The sequence below is a fragment of the Rhinopithecus roxellana genome, chromosome 19 (genome assembly GCF_007565055.1).
Source record: "Rhinopithecus roxellana isolate Shanxi Qingling chromosome 19, ASM756505v1, whole genome shotgun sequence".
Classification (NCBI taxonomy): Eukaryota; Metazoa; Chordata; class Mammalia; order Primates; family Cercopithecidae; genus Rhinopithecus; species Rhinopithecus roxellana.
The window spans coordinates 38,985,929-38,998,014 of NC_044567.1; the positions used below are offsets into that span (position 1 = coordinate 38,985,929).

Genomic DNA, 12,086 nt, shown 5'->3' on the forward strand with positions numbered 1-12,086 from the left:
AGTGATCCTCCAGCCTCAGCCTTCCAAGAAGCTGGGACTACAGGTGCACGCTAGGCCTCCTGGATGACACATGTGCAGGAGAACCAAGGAGCCCCAGCTGACAGTCGGGATGAACTGCTGGACACAGAAGGCCACACAGACCATCAGATGTTTCTACATGTTACGGGGCTGTGACCACCTGAGGAGCCTCGGTCAGAAAAGCAGAACCATGCAGCCAACCCACAGAAACACAAGGAGTGATGAATGGGGACCTTAAGTTTGGGAGATCTGTCATGCAGCAACAGATAACGGAAACAGGGACTCCAGCTGTGTGTAACTTGGATCTTCTTTGCCATATTCAATTGTCAGAACGCCTTTTCTTTTTTTTTTTTGAGATGGAGTTTTGCTCTTGTCCCCCAGGATGGAGTGCGATGGCGCGATCTTGGCTCACTGCAACCTCCGCTTCCCGGGTTCAAGTGATTCTCCTGCCTCAGCCTCCCAAGTAGCTGGGATTACAGGCACCTGCCACCACACCTGGCTAATTTTTGTATTTTTAGTAGAGACGGGGTTTCACCATGTTGTCCAGGCTGGTCTTGAACGCCTGACCTCATGATCCACCTGCCTCAGCCTCCCAAAGTGCTGGGATTACAGGCATGAGCCACTGCACCCAGCCCAAGTCAGAATGGCTTTTCATCAGCTGTGTGTAAGTTCAGTCTTCTTTGCCATATTCAATTGTCAGAATGCCTTTTCATCTCTCCGTGTTTGCTTTTTTCTTTTCTGTCATCTGTTTCCAAATACTGCACTTTCCATGGTATCTACTCACTTTTATACTTCTTACAGTTTAGTCTTCATTAAAAAAATGTTTTTTCTTTAGAATTCATTTCTGAGCTCCACAGGCAATTTTTTACACCCTCCTTTTGTCTAGTTACCACATTTCTCGGCTTGTCTCTCTTTTTTTTTTAGACTGAGTCTTGCTCTATCGCCCAGGCTGGAGTGCAGTGGTGCAACCTCGGCTCACTGCAGCCTCTACCACCTAGGTTCAGGCGATTCTCGTGCCTCAGCCTCCCAAGTAGGTGGGATTACAGGCGCCCACCACCACGCCTGGCTAATTTTTGTATTTTTAGTAGAGACGGGGCTTCACATGTTGGCCAGGCTGGTCTCGAATTCCTGACCTCAAGTGATCCACTTGCCTTGGCCTCCCAAAGTGCTGGGATGACAGGCGTGAGCCACTGAGCCTGGCCTGGGCTTTTCTTTTTTTTTTTTTTTTTTTTGAGACGGAGTCTCGCTCTGTCACCCAGGCTGGAGTGCTATGGCCGGATCTCAGCTCACTGCAAGCTCCGCCTCCCGGGTTCACGCCATTCTCCTGTCTCAGCCTCCCGGGTAGCTGGGACTACAGGCGCCGCCACGTCGCCCGGCTAGTTTTTTGTATTTTTTAGTAGAGACGGGGTTTCACGGTGTTAGCCAGGATGGTCTCGATCTCCTGACCTCGTGATCCGCCCGTCTCGGCCTCCCAAAGTGCTGGGATTACAGGCTTGAGCCACCGCGCCCGGCCATGGCCTGGGCTTTTCTATTTCTGATTTATGCTGTTCTTTCACAGCTTCTGTCATCTTCCGAGTATCTTTTATCTCATTATGAAATATTATGGAACAGTGTTTCCTGCTGAGTGGGCCTGTGTGTCTGGAGCACCTTCACTGTTGCAATGCTATTCAGATCATCTTTTTTCTTTTTTTGTCAAGACGGAGTCTAACTCTTGTCACCCAGGCTGGAGCACAGTGGCACAATCTCGGCTCACTGCAACCTTCACCTCCCAGGTTCAAGCGATTCTCCTGCCTCAGCCTCCCGAGTAGCTGGGACTACAGGTGCCCACCACCACATGGGGCTAATTTTTTGTATTTTTAGTAGCAACACGGTTTCACTGTGTTAGCCAGGATGGTCTTGATCGCCTGACCTTGTGATCCACCCTCCTTGGCCTCCCAAAGTACTGGGATTAGGGGTGTGAACCACCGTGCCCGGCCTTCCTTTTTCTTACCTATCTTTGTATGATGTTAATACTCTTTCCTGCTTTTTCTTTTTTTTTTTTCCTTCTTTTTTTGAGATGGTGTCTTGCTCTGTCACCTCGGTTGGAGTGCAGTGGTGCAATCTCGGCTCACTGCAACCTCTGCCTCCTGAGTTCAAGCAATTCTACTGCCTCAGACTCCCAAGTAGCTGGGACTACAGACATGTGTCACCATGCCTCGCTAATTTTTGTATTCTTAGTAGAGACGGGGTTTCTCCATGTTTCGCAGGCTGGTCACAAGCTCCTGACCTCAGGTGATCTGTCTGTCTTGGCCTCCCAAAGTGCCTGGATTACAGACGTGAGCCATCATGGCCAGCCTGTTGCTCATTTTTAAGAACAGGCTCTTGTGTTTGCAATGCTGACAGGCCAGCCTCAAGGCCCCCTCCTCTACTGCTGCCATGCGGTATTAGAAACTGCAGGCTCTGTGTAGCTACTTCTGCAGCACTTTTTGACTTCCACCTCTTCTGGACGCCTTTCCCCAGGACCTGAGCATTCCCCTTTCCCTTCGCTGTTCCTGCCGAGTTCAATGTGGATTTTTTTTTTTTTTTTTTTTTTTTTGAGACGGAGTCTCGCTCTGTCGCCCAGATTGGAGTGCAGTGGCCGGATCTCAGCTCACTGCAAGCTCCGCCTCCCGGGTTCCCGCCATTCTCCTGCCTCAGCCTCCCGAGTAGCTGGGACTACAGGCGCCGGCCACCTCGCCCAGCTAGTTTTTAGTAGAAATGGGGTTTCACCGGGTTAGCCAGGATGGTCTCAATCTCCTGACCTCGTGATCCGCCCGTCTCGGCCTCCCAAAGTGCTGGGATTACAGGCTTGAGCCACCGCGCCCGGCCGCATTCTTTCCCCGTTTTGTCCTTAGCAGGGGGTGCTGTTCCTCTGGAAGGAAGTTTCATTACGTATTTCTGAGAACTTTGCAGCCTCGGGCCTCCCCTACACCCTCCTGAAAGTTTCGTTAGGTATATCTGAGAGTCTTGCAGCCTCGGCCTCCCCTGCACCCTCCTTTAAGTCTCTTTGCACTCAATCTCAGACAGGAGCCATTAAAACTCTGCCCCGCTTCTCCCTATGGGAGACCTGATTTGCTTTAATGCGACCCCCAGAGCAAATGCCAGAGAAAAGGCAAGTAGGCAAGGCAAAAAAAACTTTATTAACTTGCCAATGTGAAGGAGGGGAGAAGTTCACCGGTCTCCGGCGGTGGAGGCCGACGAAGTCGCTCCCGCGTTCTCGGGCGAGGTTCCTAGGTCCGCACACGAGCAGGGGCCAAGGAAGTTCGCACCGCACGCCCGCCGGGAGGGGCTATTATGTCCTGGGCCCGGGAGTGGGCGGGCAGTGGGCGGGACATAGGCGGGTTGGTAGGCGTGGCTAGGCGGGTTCCGGTTTTTCGCCCTCAGAGGTCGGGTTGCGCCTGCCAGTCGACCCCTGTGTTTCCCGGGCGCGGGAAAGTTGACGGTGAAGAACCTGGAACTGCGCCATCTTGCCTCCGTTCGTCCAAACAAGACCTTTATTTACTTTTGAGGCTATTTTCTGGGTCCTCTGGTCTTAGCACTGTCGGCATTTCCCTCTTTCCTCTGTTACCTCCTGCTTGGCTGCTAACCCCACACAGGTGTTATTCTGTCTATGGTTTGGCCCCACCCACTTGTAGTTTGGGATCCGTGGGGACACCATGATACCTCGTTTTGTTGAAGAGTGTCTTCGTTTTCTAGGGCTGCTGTAATAAATGACCATAAACTGGGTGGCTTGGCCGGGCACGGTGGCTCACGCCTATAACCCCAGCACTTTGGGAAGCTGAGGCGGGTGGATCATGAGGTCAGCAGTTAGAGACCAGCCTGGCCAACGAAACTCCGTCTCTACTAAAAATACAAAAATTAGCCAGGCATGGTGGCGGGCGCCTGTAACCCCAGCTACTCCAGAGGCTGAGGCAGGAGAATTGCTTGAACCCAGGAGGTGGAGGTTGCAGTAAGCCGAGACTGCACCATTGTACTCCAGCCTGGGCAACAGAGCAAGACTCCCTCTCAAAACAAAACCAAAAACCAACTGGGTGGTTTTTGAAAACAGAAACTTATTCTATCACAGTTCTGAAGACCCTAAGTCCAAAATCGAGGTGTCAGCACAGCCAGCTCTCCCTGAAGGCTGCAGAGAAGGACCCTTCCTTGCTTCTCAATAGCTTCTGGTGATCGCCAGCTATCCTTGGCATCTCGGGGTTCACGGCGCATCATGACCTTCTTGGCTGCCGGCACCGTGGGGTGTCCTCCTGGGTCTTCACACTGCCTTCCCTTCGTGTGTCTCAGGTTCTAAATTTCCTGCTCCTCGTAAGGATGCCAATCACTGGATTAGGGTTCACCATATTCTAGTACAACTTCATCTTACTTTGATTACATCTGCAAAGATCCTATTTCCAAATAAAGTCTCCTTCACAGGTCCCAGGGGTTAAGACTTGAACATATCTTTTTGGAAAGACACACTTCCACCCACAAGAAAGAAGCTGTGAGTTTCTTTTGTCCTCTCTCTTGTTTTTTTTTTTTTGTCATCCTGGTTGTTCTGTTTTTGTGAGAGGCTATGGGGGAAATTCAAAATCAACGCTGCTGCCACCATCTTCCTCCACCAAGAACCTTGCGGTTGTGTTCTAGGCACCCATTTCCACAGAACACTGCTCAAAACTTTAAAGAATGAAGACAAGGCAAAAAGTGATGCTCTAGAGATAAAAGGGAGTCCTTACCTCTGAGAGGTATGAGACCTTTGGTGGAGCTCCTTTAAGGTCTAAATGAACTAATCTCATCTTAAATGGCGTGGAACCTGACATTTCAATATTTTCTGTGAACTCCTATGGGGAAGTCTCCTCGGGGACTTCTTCCTAGTGGAGAAAATCAAGAGTTATCAACAGGGGCAGAAGCTTCTCCCTTTGCCTTTCCCCTTATACTTTCAGTTTCAGTTCTGATACTAGCCAGTTTTGATTAACTCGGAGGAAATTCATTTTGTTAACATGAAAATGAACCGGAAGTCTTTCTCCATGTTAAGATATAGAAACCTCTGCTATGTGTGATTTGCTGCTAAAACAAAAGAGCACTCAGCCTGTGGAGTCGCTGGGGTTACAGGTGCTGGCCACCATGCCTGGCTAATTTTTGTATTTTTAGTAGAGAGGGGGTTTCACCATGTTGGCCAGGCTGGTCTCAAACTGCTGACCTCATGATCCACCTGCCTCAGCCTCCCAAAGTGCTGGGATTACAGGCGTGAGCCACCGTGCCTGGCCAAGCCACCCAGTTTGTTTATAAGATGGTTATGATCTATAATAACACAAGTAACTGCAAAACAACTTCGTTTTAAAGATCTTATTAAACTAGATGTACTATGCTAGTGAAAAGTCGGGCAGAAGCCTCTAAACATTTTCTTATTAAGCCACACAATATGGTGCTTCTGTAGGAAATTTATCCTAATTTTAGGTAATATTAAAACTAATTTGTATTTCTACAGCTCAGATCAGCTTGATTATAAAGAGGAAGAAACTGCAAAACTGACTCCAGGTCGGAGAAAACTGTCTAGGATTTAAGGTAAGCTAATAATTTTTAAAAAGCCCCCCAGTGCATCAGAGCTGACCGTAGTATTATATTGAATAAAAGCGGCGTCCAAAGGATAACGAAGCAGCTGGGGAAGGGTAAAACTTAATTAATTAATTAATTTATTTTTCCTATCTACTATGAAAGCACAAAGGATTGAGTGAGAAGAGGAAAGGAAAGCTTTGCCTGTGAGACAGATTCAGTTCAATAATCCAACCCCTGCTTCCGTGCAAGGGTTCGGAGGCTTCTGACCCTAAGGACTCTGTAACACAGCAGGGCAGGCCAGTGGTGCACACGGACACTACGCATTTTCAGTTTTGCATACGACCAGTTACCCACAATATTCACCCACAGGCTCGGTGTCGCTGCGGGACAGCCACCTGGGAGGCGCCGCTCGGGAGCCCGGCCGTCCCTCTCCAGGTACAGGCACGGGGGGAAACGCTTCCAGCCGGCAGCCGCCCGGCCGAGCGCGCGGAGCCAGAGCCGCACCCGCACCTCACCTGCGCCGCCGCGGTCCCGCGAGGTCCGGGGGTGCAACCAGGCGGACCTCGCCCCCGCGGCCGCCGCCTCCGCTCTGAGCCCCGCCCAGATCGGCCGCCGATTGCTCGGGCCTGGCCGCCAGCCCAGGGGCCGATGGCCGAGCGCGTCGCTCCCGCGTCCCTGCGCCGCGCCCGCCTCGCGCTCCCTGTCACGGCGTCCGTCCCCAGGCCTGCCGCCCGCGTCCGGCTCGGCTCTGCGGCGGCCTGGCCCGATGGCGCTTCAGCGGAGGGCCGCAACCAAGGCGCCCGAGGGCAACGGAGCTGCCGAGCGCCGGAACCGGAGCAGGTAGCGGCGAGGAGGGGAAGGGCGCGCGCTGCAGCGGCTGACTGGGCCGTGGAGTGGGCGGGACGGGGTCTGACGGGGCGGGGCCTGGCCCGACGGGTGGGTGGGGGTGGGGCAGATGGGGCGTGGTCTGCCGCGGAGGGGCGGGGCCTATCGCATCCCATGCTGGGAGCAGGGCAGGTGCGGGCGGAAGCCGCGGTGGCCGACAGTGGAAGCCCACTGACCCCAGAGGGGCATGAGAAAGAGAAGGGGGCTTTGCTTCCAGCCTGATGAGCTGCTGCTGCTGCTGCTCCTGGAACTTGCCGTTTGGCTGTCGCTGTCGCGTGGAGTAACCCACCCAGCAGCCTGGAAAGTCCGCCTGAGCCGGGAGCGTGCCTCCGCCTTCACTTTTAAACCACGAAGACTGCTTTCCCCGTGGACTTCTAGAGGATCGGGTGCCATGGAGGAATGGCTTAGTTTTAGTATTTTAAAATGTTACATGTGATCATTGGTTTGCAGGTATTAGTGAAGGATCTTCTAGCGTGCAGAATGCAGCTTCTTGCTTGTTTGATATTAATATTTTGCTATTTTCGAGAGTGCCCAATTCCCCTCTATTGACGAGTTGCACACTGAAGCCGTCAGTTAAGGAATATCAGGAGGACACCTCAGGTTTGGATAGCTACAATAACTCTTAAACCTCATAGTTTGTTCTTGAGATTTTTATCCCCTCTTCATCTCAGCTACTTTTGGAGTCTTCTAGATAGGATATTGTAGCAGGACCAGCTGCAGACAAAACTCCTCAGACACCGGATTAAAGAAGGAAGAGGTTTTTTATTCGGCCGGGAGCGTTGGCAGACTTGCGTCTTAAGAGCCGAGCTCCCCGAAAAAGAAATACTTGGCCTTTTTAAAGGCTTACAACTTTAAGGGGTCCACGTGAAAGGGTCGTGATAAATCGAGCAAGCGTGGGAAACGTGACTGGGGGCTACATGCATCAGCTAACAGAACAGAAAGTTTTACTATGCTTTTTTCTTACTGTGTTTGGAATTTACAGATAACACAAGTAGTTTAGGCCAGGGGTTGATGTTATTGTTATTACTTTGTTTAACTCCTAGGACCAGGTGCTGGTGCCAAGGTTGTCTGGCTATTTATCTTACTTTTGTTTCTTTCTCTCTTTCCTCCTGTCTTGTGAACTAGGCAAGGTTGGGGGAGGAGGGCAGCAGGAGGAGTAGTGGTCTCCTTCCTTAATACTAAATGCCTTATGCTAGTTCACAGCTATAATTTTTTTTTCTTTTTCTTTTTCTTTTTTTTTTTTTGAGACAGAGTCTGGCTCTGTTGCCCAAGCTGGAGTGCAGAGGCACAGTCGCGGCTCACTGCAACCTCCATCTCCCGGATTCAAGAGATTCTCCTGCCTCAGCCTCCCAAGTAGCTGGGATTTCAGGCGCCCGCCACCACACCCAGCTAATTTTTGTATTTTTAGTAGAGACGGGGTTTCACCATGTTGGCCAGGCTGGTCTCAAACTCCCAACCTCAAGCAATCCACCTCGGCCTCCCAAAGTGCTGGGATTACAGGCATGAGCCACTGCACCTGGCCACAGCTATAATTTTTTTTTTTTTTTTTTTTTTGAGGCAGAGTCTCACTCTGTCGCCAGGGCTGGAGTGCAGTGGCCGGATCTCAGCTCTCTGCAAGCTCCGCCTCCCGGGTTTACGCCATTCTCTTGCCTCAGCCTCCCGAGTAGCTGGGACTACAGGCGCCCGCCACTTCGCCCGGCTAGTTTTTGTATTTTTAGTAGAGACGGGGTTTCACCGTGTTAGCCAGGATGGTCTCGATCTCCTGACCTCGTGATCCGCCCGTCTCGGCCTTCCAAAGTGCTGGGATTACAGGCTTGAGCCACCGCACCCGGCCTATAATTTTTTTTTTAAAGCCAGTCAAGTTTAGCAGTGGGAGGTTGTATACCAACGTTGGTGACACTAAGGTTATTAAGTTCTGGGAACCCACTACTATCAGACTAGCATGCAGCTATAATTTTATTAAGGATAAATGAATGACCTAGCAATGATTTATAAGTATTCTACCTTTTCCCAAAAGCCAAATCTCTCCAAAAGAATATTTCAAGTATAAACATACACCTACCTATTTTCTTCAATAATAATATGAGAAGTTATTTAATACATTTAAAAAATTTCCAGTTCGGCCGGGCGCGGTGGCTCAAGCCTGTAATCCCAGCACTTTGGGAGGCCGAGACGGGCGGATCACGAGGTCAGGAGATCGAGACCATCCTGGCTAACATGGTGAAACCCCGTCTCTACTAAAAATACAAAAAAAAACTAGCCGGGCGACCTGGCGGGCGCCTGTAGTCCCAGCTACTCGGGAGGCTGAGGCAGGAGAATGGCGTAAACCCGGGAGGCGGAGCTTGCAGTGAGCTGAGATCCGGCCACTGCACTCCAGCCCAGGCGACAGAGCGAGACTCCGTCTCAAAAAAAAAAAAAAAAAAAAAAAAATTTCCAGTTCACTTGTACATTTTCTGAAATACTGAGTAACAGTTTTTGTCAGCACTGAATGGTTAATATAGAAATATAGACTTTTGAGGCTGGCCGTGGTGGCTCTTGCCTGTAATTGCAGCACCTTGGGAGGCTGAGGCGGTCAGATTACTTGAGGTCAGGAGTTCGAGATCAGCCTGACCAACATGGTGAAACCCTGTCTCTACTACTAAAAATACAAAAAAAAAAAAGCTGTGCGTGGTAGTGCACACCTGTAATCCCAGCTACTTAGGAGGCTGAGGCAGGAGGATTGCTTGAGCCTGGGAGGTGGAGGTTGCAGTGAGCCGAGATGGTGCCATTGCACTCCAGCCTGGGCAACAAGAGTGAAACTCTGTCTCAAAAAAATGAATAAATAAAAATAAATAAATAAAAGAAATATTGTCCTAATATACCTTAAATTAGCCTTTATTCAAGTTTTGGAAATACGTATGTCCAAAGCCCTTCTCTTCTCGGCAGTGGGACAGACCCAACACCTGCTCCTTGGAGCAGACGTGAAGCTTATTTTACAGGAGGGGAGTGAGCGCGGCCCTGATGGAACACCTGAGCTGTAGGGGGCTCACCTCTGCCCCACTCTGGAAACAGCCTTCCTCCAGCGGCCCCCGTCCTTAGGGTTCACCCTTGCATGGAGGCCCCCATCACTACCAGCCTGTCCTAGAACAGCTGCACCACAGGGCACCCCATCCTGTCCCATTTTGCTAAGCAAACCCTTTTAAACATCCTTATTTTGTTGTGAAACGTCTCACATTAAAGTGGCATTTATTTATTTATTTAGATGGAGTTTTGCTCTCATTGTCCAGGCTGGAGTGCAATGGAACAATCTTGGGTCACTGCAACCTCTGCCTCCCGGGTTCAAATGATTCTCCTGCTTCAGCCTCCTGAGTCGCTGGGACTACACAGGCATGTTCCACCATGCCTGGTTAATTTTTTTTTTTTTTTTTTGTATTTAGTAGAGACAGGGTTTCACCATGTTGGTCAGGCTGGTCTTGAACTCCTGACCTCAGGTGATCTGCCCACCTTGGCCTTCCAAAGTTCTGGGATTACAGGCATGAGCCACTGCGCCCGCCTCAAGTGGCCTTTATAAGGAACATGTCTGGCCTTTTTTTTTTTTTTTTTCTGCTTAAAACCCATGGGTCTCTATTGCAGTGTTTCTCAAACTCCCTGGCTCAGGAGGCAGCTAGTGTGTATTGGAGACCCCTGAAGGGAAAGGGAGGGAAGAGTCCGTGTCTCCTGAGTGGACAGCGCTGGCCCCAGGCAGGAAGCCCTCGTTTCAGGGGTGAGGTGTGAGTGAAGGCTGGGTCATGGTGCATGCACTTTGATGATTGGGGAGCGTTTTCTCTGGCCTCACTCTGCATTTGGGTGACATGGCCTGTTTTCTGTTCTCAGCACCAAGAAGGACCGAGCCCCGCGGGAGGTGCAGAGGCTTTGGCAGAGGCCGTGGCTAAGGACTGCGGGCCTGGGGGCCAGCCTTGTGCTCACCGCACTTCTGCTCTGGAGCAGCTTAGGGGCCGAAGACGGGGTCGCAGAGGTCCTGGCCCGCCGTGGCGAGGTCGTGGCGGGGAGATTCATCGAGGTGCCCTGCTCTGAGGACTACGACAGTCACCGTAGGTTTGAAGGTACAGTGCCACAGGCTCTGCGGTAGTTCAGGAAAGTAACGCATTAAAATAAGACTCAATGTGGTTAAAGGACATTGGCTGAGACGAAGAGGTGGGAATTGGGTTGGATGTGATATGCTTGGGGGTAGCAGACGACCTCTCCCCTCCTGCGGGCTGGCTAGTCCACACCTGGCTGGGAGTGCAGGTGTTTCGGGCCCTGCCCATCACTGCCCGGCCACGGTCAACGTTTTAGTAAGCTGTGCAGTCCAGCGGAGGAGATGGTTTGCCTTAGAAAGATAGGGATGAGAAAGTCAAAGCCAGAAAGGTTTTTTGACTGGAGAATGTGGTACCGTCGGAGAATGTTGGGGGAAAATGTAACAAGGAGCGACCGGCAACCCTTCTGTTGTCCTGCGCCCCAGCTCCTCTCCCCCGCTCCTGTTCTGCCTGGGCCTGATATGGGGGTGGTGGTGGTTCCAGGGCAGCCCAGAGCCTGGAGCAGCGCTGCGGTTGGCAGGGCCGGGGTTCAGCACCCTGGAGAGCGCATGGCCCCGGAGCAGGGCTGACCGGGCCGGCCACTGCAGAGCCCGCTGCCCGTAGGCCTCCTGTCACTTCTGTTTTCTTGAGCATTCCATGCCATCTGGATGTTTTAAAAATCTTAGTTTTAAAAATCCAAGATGCGCGACTGGGTTTTTGAGGCAGAATTCAGGTTTTAAAAAATTCAATTCAATGCTTTGCACTTTAACCAAGAAAAGATTGCCAAGTTCTTCCACAAAGGGGCGCCGTTGTGACGCACGTGAACGTGGTCCCAGCTGCGCCGCAGGGAGGGACGGGACCGCCTGGGGTCAGGAAAATAAACGTGCTTCTGTTGTGGGTTGTTGTGAGTGCTCTCTCTTTCTTAGCAGTTCTCTCTCTAACATCCCAGTTTTGCAAAACTCTTTTTTTTTTTGTTGTTGTTGTTTTTTTTTTTTTTTTTTTTGTGAGACGGAGTCTGGCTCTGTCGCCCAGGCTGGAGCGCAGTGGCCGGATCTCAGCTCACTGCAAGCTCTGCCTCCCGGGTTTACGCCATTCTCCTGCCTCAGCCTCCCGAGTAGCTGGGAGTACAGGCGCCCGCTACCTCGCCCGGCTAGTTTTTTGTATTTTTTAGTAGAGACGGGGTTTCTCCGTGTTAGCCAGGATGTTCTCGATCTCCTGACCTCGTGATCCACCCGTCTCGGCCTCCCAAAGTGCTGGGATTACAGACTTGAGCCACCGCGCCCGGCCAAAACTCTTTTTTGAATACCAGCACCAAGCAGAATTTTTTCTTGCGATCATTAATAATTTATCAACATTAAAAATAGTTGGAATGGCCTGGAGCAGTGGCTCATCCTCAATCCCAGCACATTGGCAGGTCCAGGCAGGAGGATCGCTTGAGGCCAGGAGTTCAAGACCAGACTGGGAAACACAGTGAGACCCCATCTCTACAAAATAAAAAATGAGCCAAGTGCGGTGGTGCACGCCTGTACCCCCAGCTCAGGAGGCAGAGGTGGGAGAATCACTTGAACCCAGGAGGTTGGGAGGTCGAGAGGTCGGAGCTGC

At 51.3% G+C, this 12,086-nt stretch overlaps 2 protein-coding genes across 3 annotated transcripts in view; one reads left to right on the forward strand and one right to left on the reverse strand.

Annotated features, from left to right (window-relative positions):
- The window catches only part of HEXD (hexosaminidase D), a 25,666-nt gene extending 19,173 nt beyond the window's left edge, over positions 1–6,493 (reverse strand). The window contains exons 1-2 of one of the 2 annotated variants that reach the window (XM_010354371.2): positions 6,081–6,493; positions 4,746–4,880 (exon numbers count right to left, since the gene is read on the reverse strand). In XM_010354371.2, coding sequence (XP_010352673.2) covers positions 4,746–4,829 — 84 coding nt within the window. In that variant the 5' untranslated portion in view covers positions 4,830–4,880; positions 6,081–6,493. The remainder of the gene's footprint in view (positions 1–4,745; positions 4,881–6,080) is intronic. The other variant, XM_030922550.1, reaches the window with a different exon arrangement.
- OGFOD3 (2-oxoglutarate and iron dependent oxygenase domain containing 3) overlaps positions 6,235–12,086 on the forward strand; it is a 26,468-nt gene continuing 20,616 nt past the window's right edge. Inside the window, 2 exon segments of the mRNA XM_030922553.1 lie at positions 6,235–6,405; positions 10,303–10,532. Of these exon segments, the coding sequence (XP_030778413.1) occupies positions 6,332–6,405; positions 10,303–10,532 (304 nt within the window). The 5' untranslated portion in view covers positions 6,235–6,331.